This window comes from Natator depressus, chromosome 26 (genome assembly GCF_965152275.1).
Source record: "Natator depressus isolate rNatDep1 chromosome 26, rNatDep2.hap1, whole genome shotgun sequence".
NCBI classification, from domain to species: Eukaryota; Metazoa; Chordata; order Testudines; family Cheloniidae; genus Natator; species Natator depressus.
Window position 1 is genome coordinate 1,378,254 of NC_134259.1, and position 18,258 is coordinate 1,396,511.

At 43.8% G+C, this 18,258-nt stretch overlaps 2 protein-coding genes across 3 annotated transcripts in view; both read right to left on the reverse strand.

The window, feature by feature from the left end:
* Positions 1–3,986, reverse strand: part of LOC141978051 (disintegrin and metalloproteinase domain-containing protein 18-like) — a 44,033-nt gene extending 40,047 nt beyond the window's left edge. The window contains exons 1-2 of the mRNA XM_074939896.1: positions 3,935–3,986; positions 779–843 (exon numbers count right to left, since the gene is read on the reverse strand). Of these exons, the coding sequence (XP_074795997.1) occupies positions 779–843; positions 3,935–3,986 (117 nt within the window). The remainder of the gene's footprint in view (positions 1–778; positions 844–3,934) is intronic.
* A 272-nt stretch (positions 3,987–4,258) lies between these two features.
* The window catches only part of ADAM9 (ADAM metallopeptidase domain 9), a 53,796-nt gene continuing 39,796 nt past the window's right edge, over positions 4,259–18,258 (reverse strand). For both annotated transcript variants that reach the window (XM_074940264.1, XM_074940265.1), the window contains exons 12-22: positions 17,973–18,144; positions 17,746–17,838; positions 17,265–17,460; positions 16,641–16,746; positions 15,714–15,897; positions 14,753–14,833; positions 11,554–11,659; positions 9,598–9,736; positions 8,997–9,093; positions 7,322–7,446; positions 4,259–6,508 (exon numbers count right to left, since the gene is read on the reverse strand). In XM_074940264.1, coding sequence (XP_074796365.1) covers positions 6,430–6,508; positions 7,322–7,446; positions 8,997–9,093; positions 9,598–9,736; positions 11,554–11,659; positions 14,753–14,833; positions 15,714–15,897; positions 16,641–16,746; positions 17,265–17,460; positions 17,746–17,838; positions 17,973–18,144 — 1,378 coding nt within the window. In that variant the 3' untranslated portion in view covers positions 4,259–6,429. The remainder of the gene's footprint in view (positions 6,509–7,321; positions 7,447–8,996; positions 9,094–9,597; positions 9,737–11,553; positions 11,660–14,752; positions 14,834–15,713; positions 15,898–16,640; positions 16,747–17,264; positions 17,461–17,745; positions 17,839–17,972; positions 18,145–18,258) is intronic.

Consider the following 18,258-nt stretch of genomic DNA (forward strand, 5'->3'; position numbering starts at 1 on the left):
CAGGCTTGACAAAGCCCTAGCTGGGATGATTTAGTTGGGGATCGGTCCTGCTTTGAGCAAGGGGTTGGACTAGATGACCTCCTGAGGTCCCTTCCAACCCTGATATTCTATGATTCTAAGAAATCAAATCCACCCTGCCTGCAGGTATCACCACCTATAACGTTTATGGTATTGTGACTCATTACAGGAAAGACACAGAAACCCAAATTTAAGATTTAACAAACTTGAAGAAAAAACTATTTTCAAACCTTACGTAGCCCATGCTGCCAAGTTACATATCTGAAGCCTGAGCTAAAGCAAGTCAGTGAAGAGACTCCCATTGACTTCAATGGGTTTTAGAATGTGCAAAAAGTTATACACATTTAAGTCTTTGCAAGAGTGGTGCCTTAAATTGTACATTTATTTATCAATAGATTATAATAACTTGCCCTTTTATTTGTAGTTTTGAGTCCACATGTATTATTATTGATTTAGCAACCAAATTATTTTATAAAACATTTGTAGTTCCACTTTAAGGTTACTGCTCTGAGTGCCAAAGCACTTTGCCAAATATACAGCCCTTCTCAAAGACTCATTGGCCCCACAAGGGACTGTAAGATGTTTCACTGCAACATTGGAAACACCTTACACACTATAGCCACAAATGTGCTACAAGGCTTGTAGCATTTAAAGGATTTTAACAGATTCTCACTGTACCTCCATCTGCACATATTTAGGTTACATAATTTAATATCTAATTATATATATAGGAACAACTGTATTCCTTAACTACAAGTACCAGATCTCCAGTTATATTTGAGGATATTCTCTGTGGATCTGTGATGTGCAAAAATATTTGAGAACCTAAAGGAGGGAAATATGTTAGTTATTATTTTTATGTAATAATACCATTACAAACATACCTAAATATTTGAATCAGACTCAAAGCTCCACTGTGCTAAGGGCTGTACAAGCACAGACATAAATAGGTTCCTGCCCCCAAGGAATTTATCAGCCTGCAAAGATTTACATGCATGCTTAACTTTAACAAAAATTAAGCACGTGTAAGTTTTGGTAGGATCAGGGCCTAAAAAGATAAATGATGGGTGTGGGAGAGATACATTCAAATACATCCACTTTGTAAATATATTTGCTTTGAAAAAGTATATCTATAAATCAGTAAACAGCTATCTATCCTCCACTGCCCCTCACTTTAGGCTATGTCTACACTACTGCCTATGTTGGCAAAATTTGTCACTCAGAGGTGTGAATATTTCACCCCCTGAGCGACACAAGCTACACTGACCTAAGCACTAGTGTGCACAGCACTAATGTGGCAGGAGAGCTCCTCTCCTGTCCACACAGCTTCCGCCACTTGCAGGGGTGGTTTTTTTCTGCCGACGGAAGAGCTCTCTCCCATCAGAATAGAGTGTCTTCGCCAGATGTGCTGCAGCAGCGCATCATGTACACATGTAGCCTTAGTTATCATTCGTTTTCATATAAATGCTGCATCAGAAGCAATCTTAAAGAGAGCCCTTTTACAGACAGATCAGCTGTCATCCAGCATGGCAGGGAATACAGTGAGAGAGAATTGTCGGAGAAGCAGACACACAGGTGGTCAGAGAGGAACATGCAGGGTGCGACACTATTTATACCATCAGAATCCTCCCACATCCTTCCTTCTCTTTCACTGGCACTGCAATAAATAACTCCCAGCCTGCGTTAAAGAGTCTCCACTAACTCCAGTCCTCCCTCCCACTCTGCTCTAGCTCCACACTCAACTCACCTTCCCTCCCCAGGAGGTGTAGGATTTGGGGGGGCTTTTTGGGAAAGGGGGCTCCGTGAAGCAGGTGACTTTGGAGAGGGAATCTCTCCTTATTAGCAGTATCAGTGTGTGGGGATGGCTGGGGGGTCGGGATCTTGCCTGGATTCAGAGTATCCAGGGGGGCGGGGGGTTGGTGAAGCAAGTAGCTGTGGGGAGACTAAGTGGTAGATGTCTGCCAGCTGGGGGGTGACTCTGGGGAGGTCTCTTCTCTTGGGGGCTGTCATAAATATAAAGGGAAGGGTAACGACTTTCCTGAATACAGTACTATAAAATCCCTCCTGGCCAGATGCACAATATCCTTTTACCTGTAAAGAGTTAAGAAGCTCAGGTAACCTGGCTGGCACCTGACCAAAAGGACCAATAAGGGGACAAGATACTTTCAAATCTCAGGGGGCAGGGGAAGGGGGGCGGCTTTTGGCTGTCTGTTCTGTGTGCTTGCCGGAGAGAGATCAAGAAAGCAAGCAATCCAACTCCATTAGAATTAGTAAGTACTAGCAAGGAAATGCATTAGTTTACTTTTGTTTTGGCTTGTGATTTTCTCTGTGCTGAGAAGAAGGTGTATTCCTGGTTTTCTTTTTGTAACTTTAAAGTTTTTGTCCAGAGGGAAATCCTCTGTGTTTTAAATCTGATTGCCCTGTGACATTAGCTTCCCTTTTAATTTTACAGAGGTGCTTCTTTTACCTTTTTCCTTTCTAATAAAGTTCTGTTCCTTTTAAGAGCCTGAACGATTTGTCTATTGTCCTAAGACCCAGGGGTTTGGGTCTGTGATCACTTTGTAACCAATTGGTTAGGATATTATTCTCAAGCCTCCCCCAGGAAAGGGGGTGTAAGGGCTTGGGGGGATATTTTGGGGGAATAAGAACTCCAAGTGGTCCTTTCCCTGATTCTTTGTTAAATCACTTGGTGGTGGCAGCTTACCCTCCAAGGGAAAAAGAGTTTGCGCCTTGGGGAAGTTTTACCCTAAGCTGGTAGAAATAAGCTTAGGGGGTCTTTCATGCGGGTCCCCACATCTGTACCCTAGAGTTCAGAGTGGGGAGGGAACCCTGACGGGGCGACTGTGGGGTAGTCTCACATTAGGGGAGGCGGGGGTTCTCTCCTGTTGGAGGTAACTAGGGAGCATCTCTCCCAGTTTGGAGTGATTGTGAGAAGGGGCAGTGAAGCAGGTGACGATACGTCAGGGGTCAGTCACTTTGGAGGGGGTCTTTCCTCTTGGGGTGGCTGGGGGGTGGTGTGTGTCTGTGAAGGGTCTGTTCCTTAACGGATGATGTGGGGCAATGCAGGAGTTGATCAGGAGTTGTGGGGGTCAGCGCAGGGGGGTCTCTCCGTTGGGGGGGATGGGGGATCAGTGTAGGGGACTGTGGAGTGCAGGGCTGTGGGGGGTAGTGCAGGGCTGGCTGGGGGGGGTCTCTCCCTTGGGGAGGTGATGCAGGTCAGCACAGGGTGCGACGGGGCTGTGGGGGATCAGCATAGGGGGTGTCATGATGTTGTGGGGGTCAACAGAGCGGGTAACAAGGGGCTGAAGGGGGTCAGGGAGCAGTCTCTCCCTAAGGAGGTGATGGGGTGTCAGTGAAGGGGATGATGAGGCTGTGGGGGGTTAGGGGACTGTGGGGCAGTGCAGGGGTGACGTGACGGGGGGCCAGCACGGGGGGGGTGACAGTGGGCAGGGCGGGGGGGTGATGGGGTGGGAGGCAGCGGGGGGTGATAGGGGGCAGGGTGGGGGCAGTGGGGTGGGTGACGGGGGGCAGGGCAGGGTGGGTGATGGGGCGGGGTGCAGCGGGGGGGTGACATGGGGCAGGGCGGGAGGCAGTGGGGTGGTGACAGGGCAGGGGCAGGGCATGGGGGTGACAGGGGGCAACGCGGGGGGTGACGGGGCGGGGGGCAGCGGGGGAGTAACAGGGGGCAGGGCAGCGGGGGGGCGACAGGGGGCAGGGCGGGGGGTGACGGGGCGGGGGGGCAGGGCGGGGCGCGGCGGGGGGCAGCGCGGGGGGCGAGGGGTGACGGGGCGGGGCGCGACGGGGGGGTGACGGGGGGCAGGGCGGGGCGCTGACAGGGGGCAGCGCGGGGCGGGTCACGGGGCGTGGGGCAGCGCGGGGGGGTAGCTGGGGGGCAGCGCGGGTCCCCCCCCCTCACCGAGCCCGGCGAGCAGGGCCTCCAGCAGCGCCAGGCGCAGCCCCCGCCCCATGCTGCGCGCGGCCGGCGGGTAACGGCCACGTCTGGGGGGAAGCGGGTCCCGAGCGCGAGGCGGACTCGCCCCGGGGCTCCTGGGCGGCGGCGGCGGGCCGGGCCGGGCCGGACTCCCGGGCGGGACCCGCCGGCTGCAGGGCTCCGGGGCGGCTGCGGGGGGCGCGGGCCGGGAGGGGACGTGGCGCCCTGGGGCGCTGCGGGGCAGCCGGGCGGGAGCGGGGAGCCCGAGAGAGGCATGACAACGCGAGGCAGCGGTTTTACAAAACTGGCATCTTTAATTATTACTATTAAAAAACAAACAAAACCCACAGGCAAGAGAAGCCGCTTCCGTGTAGCTCAGCCCTCAGGAAAGCGGCGTGTGGGTTTTCTGTCACTCCGCCTAGACAGCACGAGGTCCAAGCTCCGGCCGCGCCACTGGGAGTGCAAAGGGTTAGACAAGTACAATTTACAAACCGGACTAAGGCAGAAGTTCTGATTGTTCCAATAATATTCAGACATTAGGGCTGTTAAACTTACACATGAAATCAGTAGTCATCTTCAATAGTCACCATGTGTTTAAAATCTGAGGAGCTACTTTATTTCCATAGAAATGGGGATCTCAGAATGAGGCTTATTGCATTACTGCCCTATTCTGCACATAATATTGCTAATGGTATGCTAGAAGTGTGAAAACTCTATTAATATTAAAGGCACACAATTTAACACAGTTATAGCACAGGCATTCACAAGTTTAAATACAATTAACCAGGCCTTTCTCTGGGGATATTTTCATAACTTAGATTCCCCTCCCACCCTGTACATTGAGTCATTCATGTCATGAACTATCTACAAAAGACCTGGGAAGAAGTGTACCTTAGGCAGACAGAAAGCCTGGATAACTTTAGATAGGCAACCCCCAATAAGAGAGAAGAGAAACAAGCCAATGATAATCCTAAAAACAAACAACCCACCTTGCGATATATTTTTGATGAACTTGTACATATTTTAATAGCGTTTAAATCTTATTCTTTACGTTTATGGGGAACCACAGTAGTTCAAGTATTTTATTATTAGAAATACAAACTTTATATATATTTATATAAGTATATATACAGACAGATTTTTTGGCAAATATGGGGAAATTTACAAAACGAGTTTGTGCTAAGTGGCTAAGACAAAACAAGAAAGATTATTTTTAACAGTAATTGTTTTTTACCTCCTGTAATTTGCGTAACACATCATCTTGGCAGTCCTGCATCTACAACACTGTGTCAACATAATCTAGTGGAACATAATCCAACTTCACCTGGGTTAACATACCTCAACTGACATCCAAGAGCATCTTTTTTCAGATACAGATTTAAATCGGATTTTAAAAATAATATGCTTTAGCCAGTGTCAACATCCTGACTGACACTAAAATCAAAGTTTGAAAAGTAGGTTAAAATTATGTACATTGGGGTCAGTGGGGTGCTACGGTATAAAGTGCTCAAACAATTCTCAAAGGGCCTACATAAACAATACGCATCATTCCTCTTAATATTTTGCAATGGCTCTTGCTGTCAGACTGTCTATAACGTAATCAAAACTCAAGAGCACTCCCTTCCTAAAACAAGAAAAGGCTACCATTTTTCGTACCTTTATTTTAATATCCCATTTAAAGTATTAGTGGTAAATTAGTAGAGGTTTCCGGTCTAGCTACTTAAAACTGTGTATTTAAAAAACATTTAAATTAACTGCCCTAGTATCCTTTATTGTCTATAGCCTAGTGTCAGTCAGCATGAAGTTAAAATTTTCTTTGTTGTTTAAAAAGTGTGTTTATATTAAACACACCAGTAAAAACATATACACAAACATGTTTATAGGGTAGTTCATCTTCCTTTCAAAATATACTGACATCTTATTTCACTTGTGCCCTTAGTTGCATATACAGGAATAATGGTTTCTAGTCCAGGCAAAACAAGAACATGTAAACAATATTTTGTTAAATCAAGTGGCCTGATTTTCACGGTTCCATTTTTTGACACCTGCCCGGGTAATAGGTTTTTTACTCTTCATTATGCATATAGAAAGACAATAAGCCACATGGAATATTTAATGATTGTGTCTCATCATAAGATGGGGGAAACAAAAAGTAACTCCCAAGTGCTGTATTTAAACATTATTTTACTGCAGACTGATCCACTTCCAACTGGATAGTCCAACTTCATTTTGCAAAGCCACAATACTCACACACGGAGCTAAGAACAGACTTGATGTATTCCGTTCCTGTAGCTTTGGTATAGGTATCTTTGTTTAATATCTTACATTCCTTGTGTTTCCATCTCATTTTCCATATCCAGTACTGCAGAATGACGGCTCTTTGGGATAGCATGGGCCATTTGATGCAAGAAGGATAAAGAATTTCAGCTTGGTTTTAGTGAACAGGTCATCTTGTGAGAGGGTAAAAGCGAAACTAAAAACTATATGGGAGGTAAAGGTGCAGGTCGAGAAGGAAAATAGTGTCCCTGAGGTACGTTTTTCTGTTGTGGTGGAGGCGGCCTGTATGGGGGACAAAGATGTCAGTTTAGATTATTACATCCATTATATGCAGATAGAGAATGATCCCTCTTCCTCCTGCTCTGTGTTAGCGTCATGTCTTTGATGGTCTCTCCCTGTGCCTCCTTCCCATAATTTCAGCTGCCACCTCTGCACTAATGACTCCCATCTAACGCTCTCTTTCTGCACAGGGTTTTTTCTTCTATACTATATGAAGCCTCTAACATTTCCCAAGTCACACTGTTTTCCCTAATTAAGCATTTTGGAGTGAATTTTTCCTCTACCAAAACCAATTTAAAACACAAAATTACTACACAGTACAAACTATTTTATATAAGTGTCTGTTTGTGCTTTATTAATTAGCACCTTAAGGACACAGGCATCAATACAACATTTTATACATTTAAATAAATGGTTAAACCAAAAAAGTTGTATATATATTTTATATATTTTTAGAGTGAAACTAAACAGAAAGATACAACTGGTGCTCAAAGCTGATCGAAAGCACCCACACTTTTTGTAATAATGTACCTACCATCAAGAGTGTAAGAGGTGTCATCAGAGAACATACATGTTTTATAAATTTCATTGCACCCCTTTTTTATTATGGCCCTTTCATTCACATGTGTAGCTTTATTATTTGGTGTATACATGATATGAGAAAAGCCCTTACACACATGAACCCAAAGACAGGGTTAGAGTCAGAATGACAAGCTATGAGTTTCCCCAAATTGTGTGCTCAAGTTCTCAACTTTACATTTGCACTGATATGTATTATAAAGGATTTTCCCCAGTAGCAAAATTGTCATTACAGACCTTGCAGGTATCTTATACTGCTGCTGCTCCTGGTGTGGCTCAGGATGATTGTAAGGCTGGTGATAAGCTGGTTGATGATGATTAACTGCATAAGATGACACAGTGAATCTGTTTGTTGGCGTGTCCTATGAGGAAATAAAGATCATCATCAGATATTAAAAAAAAAAAAAAAAAAAAAAATCACACAAACAGGAACTGTAGGAAGATTTGCTTCTTTAGTAATTTCACTGGAATGTCGGGCCACTCACTAGCAGATTTGGAGATGTAATGGGGAAATACAGAAATGCTATTTCATGCTCATCAGCTAAATGGCATTACGTCAGTTCCAGACAGCTTAAAAGTGACAGAAGTTTAGAGTACTGTAGTTTGAAAATAGAGAAATGCTGACCAAGAACATGTGGCTCTCTATCTAAAAGACACTCTGATGACCCTATGTCATTTAACAGTGCTTTGATTTACCCCTCTCTGAAATGGAGATAATGCAGAAGGGGAAACCTGAGGTGCAGAAGAGTCTGCTCTGGATATGGTGAGCCACAGTGTCCCTGATCAGCACTCTTTCATTTTCAAACTACAATACTTTCTAGACTGCTTGTGGTTTCAGAGAATGCACTTCCAGTTGGCTCTCAAAGACAGTTTAAGCAACATAAACCATAAGAGTCCCATTCCCCCTCCCTTAAATTTAACTACTAAGAAGTTAAGAAAATAATCCATTTCCTCACTGGCAACACCCCTTTCTACTACAGATAGTAAGGTACTACATTCAATATGTAGTTGGCCTATCTATTGATGTTACAAAATGGCAAATCCTGATGTGCTTTAGAAGGTTGCTGCTTGAGAAATGTTTAATGGATAAAACTAAATCATCTAATCCTAGTCCTTTCCACCACCCAAAAAAACTTTTACTTTGTTTAAAATAAAAGCCTCCTGATTAAAATAATCTCATTTCCTAGCAATAGTCTGATGTGGTATGTAACAAAAAGGGAACAACATTACTATATTTTGATTGAAGACTTTGCAGTCACCTTTAATAGTTTGGCACAATTAGGTGTAGCAGTGCATTATAGGTCAGTAGAAAAATCTAGACAAGATGTTAGTATGTACCATCTCTATTTTAAAGCACATTTTATATATAGATCTTAAACATTTAATGAGACTGCAATCTCTCAGTTGTGCTTCCAAGATGGTATTTTTACTGTAGCTTTGCAATATCAATAATGCACTATACTTGGAATTACTTATATATTTTCTTCTTTGAAAACTTTTGGGCTTCAGAGGATATCTTCCTCATTAATATTATTGGTTGGTTCAACAGCACCATAAGGTGTACAGACAAATAAGAAAGGGATTCATCATGCATAGCCTATATATAATTTATAGGCTATTACTGTAAAATTTTAGGTCCTATAGCAAGTGTAGTCATTAGTATTTCTTACAATGTATACATTACACGTGGGGGCAGGGGGAAGAGCTGAGAAACGAGATTATATTGCTTTAAAAATCAAAACAAAAAACAAAACAAAGAACCCACCAACCAAAAACAGGTAGTAATAGTTTTGGAGTAATTCTTGCTTTTATTATCCATTTACCAATTCAACCTTCTATCCACTCTGTTACTTTCAAAACAGACAATAATTGCACTCCAAGACTGAAGTGAGAAAAAACAAGTCTCACCTACCATGGGTACACTCCTCGAAGTATAAGGCATGTTCTGCTTGAAGTTTCCTGGTTCCGTCTCTGTGCGAGGAGGAGGAGTTGGCATGCTTGTATGTGATCTGGAATTAGATTTGTATTGACCACATGGACTGGTCAAGCATCTTACTAGAATTCAATACGATCATCATCAACATGTTATGACACTTCTTACAGATACATACTGGCTGGATTTAAGTGTGTGTTTAAAAACTATTATTTTATCCCTAAATTCGTCAGTAAAATGTATGTCACTCTTTACAGGTGCATATGTCCAGACATATTGTGAGCCTCTCTCTTTCAAGGAATAGATAAATAATGTTCCTTTGTCCCAAAGAATGTGCCCAGAAAACAGAAACAGACAACATCAAATGACACTTAAAGAAATGGCCTGAGGTCCATTGATATCAGGTCACTTGCCTCCTGTACTGCAACTGCATGAAATAAACCTGCCTGATCTCCACTCTTGGGGATCTCAGGTTTACATCTTAGGACTACTGACACTCAAGTCTTTGGAATCATCTTCTGTAGAGGACTCTGTGGTCAGTTTATGAAGTACCAGGGGTAGGGGTGGGAAATCTACTTACCGATGACAATGTGATATCGTTCTCCTGAACCACTGCTTCAGCGCCTTTCTCTTTGCAAGTGCCACAGCAGCAGCTAAAAGGAGTGGAAGAACCAGGAAAAAGAATACCAGCAACCCATCTCTCAAGGAGGTGTCTTTGTCTGGTAGGGAGAGGGTGAGAAAGAAAATCCGACAGAATTCATTTTCATAGTACTATCACTACTAAGCACTGCAATAGTGCTGGGTTTTGAAAGGACTGATTCTACAATTTTCCACCATTCTGTAGAAAAGAAAAGCTAAAGTTGAGTATAATTGCCAGGTGCATGCCCAATGTGTTACTTTTTGGTGGTCATTTCAAAAGGGACAACATGTCAAAGAAGAGTAAAGCGTATGTTCTCCAATATCCCTGTGCTATAATAGTGTAGCACAGTAATATAGTAGTAACAGACTCTCTTCGATGTATCATCCTGAAGGGCCCGTCACCAGCTCAAGTTAAATGGGGCTGATACAGAGCTCCCCTCTTCCCCCACTCCCCTCAAATCCTCTTCACATATTGCTGTGGGAAAGACCACTATCCTCCCTTAGCTCAGGTTCACAACCTTAGAGTCATCCTCCCCTTCTCCATTCATCCAGGCTGTCCCCAAGGCTTGTGGCATCTTTCTCCACAACATAGTGTATGAAAAGTCATAGAATCATACAAATGTGGGACTCAAAGGGATCTCAAGGAGGTCACTAGTCCATCCCTCCACACGGAACTTTTATGCCCCTTCCTTTCTCTCCTGATAGTTCAGACACTTTTCTATATTCTAGAGAGTGATTTTTCAGCTCAGTAATTACAACTGACTTCCCCCTAGACCCCTATTACTCCATCCAAAAGAGCTGTCAATGTTATCCTCCTGACCTATTGCAAACCATGTCACTCCTGTCCTCATCTCTATCTCTGCTGGCTCCCCATTGCTTACCATATCAGGTCGCTCCTTGCCTTGAAGGTATTGCACCAGTCTGCCCCAGGCTACAACTTGGATCCTGTTTCCTACCACATCCCCCTTGCCCAGCCATGCAAGCAAGCAAGCTTCACAACTCTCTTCAGTTCCTTTTCCAATAGTCTCTTTTACACATGAAATGCCCTCCCAACCCCAGTGCACCAGACTATCACTCTCTCATCATCCATGTCCCTCCTAAAGACATACTTTTTCTGCTAGGCTCCAGACACTAACCCATGTCTGTCTAAAGCCTCCAGGAGTGAGATTTCACAAAACAATAACCAAAAAACATACTAAACTGACCATAAGATCTTTGAGGCAGGGACTGCGCCATATTTGTGTTTAGTGCAACACGAAGCACAATCTGCACACAGATAATAAATGCTAATTAAATGGTAACGTAGTAGTATGGTGTGCACAGTACCCCAACCCCCCTTCACGATGCATAAGTCACACATTTACACTGCAGGTGTATATGCCTGCAGGAAAGAGACCCCCCCCCCCAAAGTATTATGGGTGTTTACTCAGACTATGCATGCAATTGTACATAAAACAGCTGTTTCCATCTGCCGTTATTTCTAGAAACAGGCCTTCACATTTTGAATGCATAGATTGGAATCGACAGATTCAAATTGGCCCCGCCTTACAAATTTTAGTTCTAGGTTGGATTCAGAACTGGAATGGGTCCCCACTTCCAGTTTGGACACAACTACTCTTGAAAGATTTTGGCCCAGGATGACAGAAGTCATCTAAAAACAGCTGGGACTGCAAGATTTCCAACATTCTAGAGGACAGAAGTCTCCAGCACTACAAGATCCAAAGCCTAAGCTCTTGTGCTCGAAAGAAAACTCACTGCAGTTTCAACCACCAGCACTTCAGCCAGTCTCATTTCCCAGGACAGCCAGACAACTAGGCACTGTATTTGCACACTCTGTCCAAATAGCACCAACAGCAAGAAGGGCATGCTGCCCTGAAGTCACCTCGTCACTACTTGCCATTATAAGGAGGTCCACTGTCTATGCTTCCTCCATATCCTTTCGTGTCACAGTAGGGAGGGGCCCAACCTGAGTCACAGTGACAGTTCTTGTTGCTATTGCACACCTTTAAATTAAAAAAACAAAAACACCCACATATTACTGCCATTGTGACTGTAACTCCACATAAGACTGATCCAGCAACTGGCAGAGGAAATGTTGCAAGGTGTCTTCAAAGGTTACAGCCCAACTTCTGAAACAGAAGGTTCCAAAAGAAAGGGAAATGATTGACTGAAAAACAGCTACTGCATCAAAAAGAAAGGATACTTAGCTCGCCGTTACTAGAGTTTTTTGAGATGCGTGGTCCCTATGTGTATTGCACGGTGGGATCCACATGGGTTTCATGGGTCGGGGACTGGAAAAATTCTTGGTAGCAGTTCATTGGTCTGCACCTACACCCTCTGCAGCTTTGTGCTCCAAACAGAGGGTATAAGAGGAGGCATGGACCAACTACCTCTCCAGTTCCTTCTCTAATGCAAATCACTCTAGGAAAGGATATGAAGCAGAGAGGAAGGAGGGCAGGTAGAGAGGAACTGGAGGGCATCCCCTAATGCCCTTGGTTCAGAGCACAAGGAGGCAGAGGCGCGGACCAATGCACACTACTAGCATAAAGTGTCTGGTCTCAAAGTGCATGTGTGCCCTACAGTGGAATACACACACAGGGGCCATCACTTGAAGAACTAGTACTTCGTTTCTATACACAGAATCGTTCCCCACAACCTGCTCAATGTGATCTTAAAACCAGTTGTACTGGACTGAAAGCTGTCCTTGGTGCAGCAGTAGGTTGTGAAATGCTCCCACAGCCTTTAAGTCACCCCCTCCAAGACTGTCATTCCAGCAGCAAATGACACTGTAGCAAAGGAAGGTTGTGAAATAAGTTATAACATGTTATCGGTTTACTATACATTTGTGAAGCACGGGGACATAATTTGCTGATAAGCCAACGTTTCTGATTAAATAGAGAAGGACTGAGAAGGCAAAAACAGTTGCAATGTATGAAAAAGAAGAGGAGTTTAATTTAAAAAGAACTAAAAATCCCCAAACCCATGCCCTTCAGAAGCTTTAGCCACTGTTACAGTAACCCAGAGTACTAGAACTTCTCTTCCAACAATGTGGAAGTCCCTGCTTTCCAATCAGTTCTGCATGCTTATGCCTACTCTGAACCAGACAACTGCACTTTCAGCAGCAAGTGCTATGCTTCATCAATACAAAGGCAGCTTCCACTTCGACGACGAGGGTTATAGTTATGTAGCTCGTGAGATAGTGGCAGACATTTCTCAAAACTGTTTAAAAAATTCGTTATAATGTTCATTTTTATACACACATTTATTTTTGTTCAGTAAGTGTGTATCTAAGTTGTACCAATTAGTCTCTGAGGTTTTCATAGATTTTAAGGCCAAATGGCATCGCTGTGATCATCTAGTCTGACCCTGTACATAACCCATGCCAGAGAATGTCACCCAGTAATTCCTGCATCCAGCCCAATAACTTGTGGGTGAGCTACAGCATTTTTTAAAATCAAGATTGAGCATTCTTCTAAAAGATTTCATGTGCTGGAAAATCCACCACATCCCTTAGGTAGTTGTTCCAATGGTTAATTACCCTCACTGTTAAAATTTTGCCTCTTATTTTCCTTCAGTGGCCATCCGCAATAGTAATCAAACTATGCTGGCCAGACTGGGTTTGAAGCCTGTTTAAACACTGTTTTGCCTGCCAAGTATAAATAATCTTAAAACTCTGTTTTATAAACTCTGTTTAAACAAAATCATTTCTGGACTAGGCAGCCTATAAACAGTTGTATTAAAAAAAACAGTTTTGTAAACAGTAATGCTTGGGTTATACTAGCCAGAAAAAACATTGTATTAAAACAGGTTTTAAAACCTGTTCAGCTCACATTATTTAATAGCTAGCGAAGATGGAACATCAAGGTGACTTTCATGTTAACTGCACAGAAAAGCAACTTCACATAATAAAGCCCGCCCTCTAGGGCTTTCAAACAAAAAGCAGTGTTTCTACTTTAAACAGCTTTCTGTTAGTTCAGGGGTGGGCAAAATTTTTGGTCCGAGGGCCACATCTGGGTATGGAAATTGTATGGCGGGCCATGAATGCTCACAAAATTGTGGGTTGGGGTGCAGGAGGGGGTGAGGGCTCTGGCTGGGGGTGCAGGCTCTGGGATGGGGCTGGGCATGAGGGGTTTGGGGTGCAAGAGGGTGCTCCAGGCTGGGACCGATGGGTTTGGAGGGCAGGAGGGGGATCAGGGCTGGGACAGGTGTCTGGGGCCCAGGAGGGGGTCAGGGGTGCCGGCTCTGGGCGGTGCTTATCTCAAGCAGCTCCCAGAAGCAGTGGCATGTCCCCCTCTGGCTCCTATGCAGAGGCACGGCTAGGCGGCTCTGCACACTGCCCTGTCCTCAGGCACTACCCCTGCAGCTCCCATTGGCCATAGTTCCCGGCCAACGAAAGCTGCAGGGGTGGTGTTTGGGGCGGGGGCAGCATGCGGAGCCCCCTGGCTGCCCCTACACACAGGACCCAGAGGGGGAGACATGCCACTGCTTCTGGGAGCCACGCAGAGTGGGGCAAGTTATTTATTTTTAAGGTCAGGCTTGACAAAGCCCTGGCTGGGATGATTTAGTTGGGGATGGGCCCTGCTTTGAACAGGGGGTTGGACTAGATGACCTCCTGAGGTTCCTTCCAACCCTGATATTCTATGATTAAGTCCCCTACCCCGCTCCCCAGCTGAAGCACCAGAGCAGGGCAAGCCCCAGACCCTGCTCCCCGGCGGAAGCTTGAGGGCCGGATTAAAACATCTGGAGGGCCGGATGCAGCCCCCGGGCCATAGTTTGCCCACCCCTGTGTTAGTTACATTCTTTAGGTAGAAAGCAATGAAAGGTTTGTAGCACTAAAACAGCTAATTATTAAACACAAGTTACTGGGCTGAATACAGAGGTGAGTGAAATTCCATAAAACGAAGTCAGACTCGATGATATAGTGGTCTGTTCACACCTTAAAGATCTATGAATCTGAGCTTTCTTATTGAAGAGCACCCAGAGAAAACGATATTGCCCAATATGAGAAATACCCAAGAAATACTGCAGGACTTTCAGGGAGGAACATTCAGACCAGGCTGGATCAGAATAGAAAGGGACCTTTATGCCTGACTTACCCCATGTCCGTGGCATTTTTTGTCCACATCGCAGTCATAGTTCAGAACAGAGACACTTACACACTGGAAGTGCTGACAGATCTAGGGAAGTAAGAAGACACAAGAGTACCCCCAATCCAAATAAGATGGTTTTGGACGATCTAATATTATCACCTCCCACACTTCCTCCCCTCCCGTTCTCCAACACCTGTTTTACCCTGGACTCTTGCTCAGTTTATGAGTTCACTGCCTGTACTACTTCCACGCTACCTTCAATTAGTGCTCCACGGCAAGCTCACACCACTTGAAGAATGCACACTCTTCTCTCACCCTGGAAGCTTTAAGACTGATATAAACTTGTCTGCTATAATAAGGAATTTATAAGGTTTGTTGCAAATGAGCTGCATTTTCATCTAAAATCCTTCCCACAAGGTCTTAAAATTGAGCAGTAGTATCAGAATCATCCATGGTACAAATGTACAGATAGCAAGGTACCATACCACTGCCGGGGAAGAGTTAGGTGCAGCCCCTATGCTGAACTATAGGAAGGAAATAGTTCTCTCTCCTTTTCAGCCAGCTTGATAATTACAATGTATGGACGCAGACCTGAATTTCCACCTGTTGCCTGAAAAGCAGTTTTTGTATAGCTAGTTCTTCTTGATCACCGATTTCCAGAGATCCTGGGTCTGATCCAAACTTAACACTTGCTTTTGTTTCTTCTAAAAAGAACTTCCCTTAAAAGAAATTTATTCACAGAGTCCATTTCCAGGGAGAGTGTTACTCATTTAGTGTTGGGGAAGGAGGAGATGGGGAAGTAATGAATTGTTAAGTTTGGCATTAGTTGCATGCACCAACATGAAAGTGAATTAATATGTATGTGTATGCATGTAAACAAGGAGCTGCAAATGATATACACACATCTAACAACTCATTTAGGTTCTTCCTAGGAATATTTTAAAGTTATTAATTTGTTATTGCTTACTTTTCCAGTATCACATTTTGTGCCTTCATTCACCATTCCAGGATCTGGAACATCTGATCCTAGCTGGAAATCCACACCCCAACATGTAGTGCCTCTGATGGGGGTTTGAATAATTGCAGGTTCAATTCCAAAAACAGGCATGGTTTTCACATTCTCACACTGCAGCTTCCCACACATGGCATTCCTACAACAACAGTATAATTTAAGGACTGTTATGATTCTGGTGTTTAATTCTTTCTGCCTTCCTTTCCTAATGGACAATTATTAAAGATCAGATGAGATACACTCCCAAATACTAACATCACACTGAAGTGAAGAGCAGAACAAAAGCGAGCTGTGCATCAGTCTAAAACCACAATGAGGATATGGATTTACCCCTGCTCTTGGCAAAAGTTTGTGATCCTCCAACAAAAGCAAATACACCCCTGCACCACCATTACGTAGCTAATGGAAAAAAAAAAAGTCAGCGAAAGAGCATGTGTACATGACACCATTATTCAAAGTGCAGGTTCGTTATTTCCAAGATGCCTCTTTTTATACATTAATTTATTAAACTTTACAGCAAGAATTGTTTGAAAATTCATGCCCATTTAGATAAAGACTAATATTATAATAGAGTTATAAAGTAATTTGAAATTTTTGTACATTTATGTATTTGTAACCTAAGCTCCAATAACCCAGATTCAAAATTTAAGGCTTTAAAAGAACTTTTCTAAGCTACTCTATTTTGGTTTTTGAAAGACACACACAGCATTAGTGAAGGCAGATTATGGGGCAGTGTGTGTCCATGACAAATCTCTATTATCAAGCTGTGCTATGTATAAAGATTTGACCGCTGGATAATTCTAAGGCCTCTGAACGTGGACTTTTGGAGACTTTCTGAATGATACCTGTTATACATTCCCTCCCTCATTAAACCCAACTCACCAGCTGGAACACTTTTTGTAGTCATGGCCATGGTAACCACAGTTGCCAAACCTGTCACCTTTGGAATTCACTTCAGCAAAACAAATGTTAGGGGCAGCCTTTGCTCCTGCAAAGACAGAGGGGGAACTAGGTCACCTAACAGAGAGTCAGAGAAGCATCTCACACTGTGCACATACTTCTCTCTAGCCCCAAAACCCATGTCGCATCTGCAGCATGAATAATCGGAAAGCTTGACCAAAATACACAAATGGGGTAAAACTGTTGGTCCGGACAGGTTCCAAGCTAACAGTACTGAGAGAAAATACAGTCACTTAGAAAGAAATATTATTAGCTGGACATTAAGTCTTGATGAATAGATTTAGCCTTATAAATAGAATCTGACAACGTGAGTATATCATAGCAAGGAAATTAGTAGTACTTGAATCCACAGCACAGCATTGAATTTTATGGGACAACAGAAGTTAATTTGTCATAAATGCCAGAAACAGTTTAAAATCCTTTGCCAATTCCAGCTGGTCTTTTCTTATAGACTAAAAAAACCTAAAATCCATATTCGTTAAACAAATTGGGTGTGTTCTCTCTTTTAGCCATGGCCCTCCGAAACGTTACAATCATCATCCTTACTTGAGCCGAAGATAGCCTGACACTGCGCTTCGTAGTACTGGCAAACTCCATTGTAACAATAGGCTTCATCATTCTGGCATGGGTACCCATTCTGAACAGTGATGTCTTGCTGACAGAACTGGGAGGTCCCATTGCAGTACTCTGGGAGATCACATTCATTGGTACTCGCCCGGCACACAGTGCCTCCTGGAAGAAACTGGAAGGGGAGGAAAAAGGAAAAATAAAATCCCAAGTGAAGATGTAAAAAGCCATACATCAATATACATTCTGAAAATAAATCCAAAAAAAGCCTAACAGACTGAACATGCACTTTGCTGAAGTCACACTTTTGTGCTGGACACATGCAAAAGTCTTCCCAGCTCAACAGAGACTACTTCCCTCCTGGACCCACTAATCAAGCGTGGCACTCCTTTTTCCTCAGAGTCAGTGGAGAATGCTTTAAGCCATGAGATTCTTCCAACACCATCCTGGGATCTCTTACCCGACATTTTTTACAGCAGTCGCCATACGCACATTCAGCCCCTGCTCGGAGTTTGCAAGTATCTGATTCACAGCAAGGATCACTTTCACATTCCTGTAAATTAAAGAAGTAAGAGTAATTTAGTGAATGATAAACAAATCATATCTGCACCCCTGCAGAAATGCAGACAGACTGCATTTAACATAGAGTCACGTGAGCAACATTGGTGAACTGTCCCAGTTACTAACCTTTGGTGAACCGCAGTCACACTCCTCCCCAGCATCCACCAACTTGTTGCCACAAAATGGGATGCTATAGGTTTCATCAGGGTTAGGAACATTAAGCAGGCAGCTTCCACCTTTGTTTAGAGTTAACTTCTCAAAGTCGTCTGCACTGCAGCTGCTGAAATTTCTGGACCCTCTGCAACAGAACATATTAGCAATTCTTTACACTATGTCTACTTAGGGGTTATTCTTGACCAGCATTCTTGTGCTATAAAGAGTCAGTCTAGCAAAAATTAGAGCCAACAGCTAG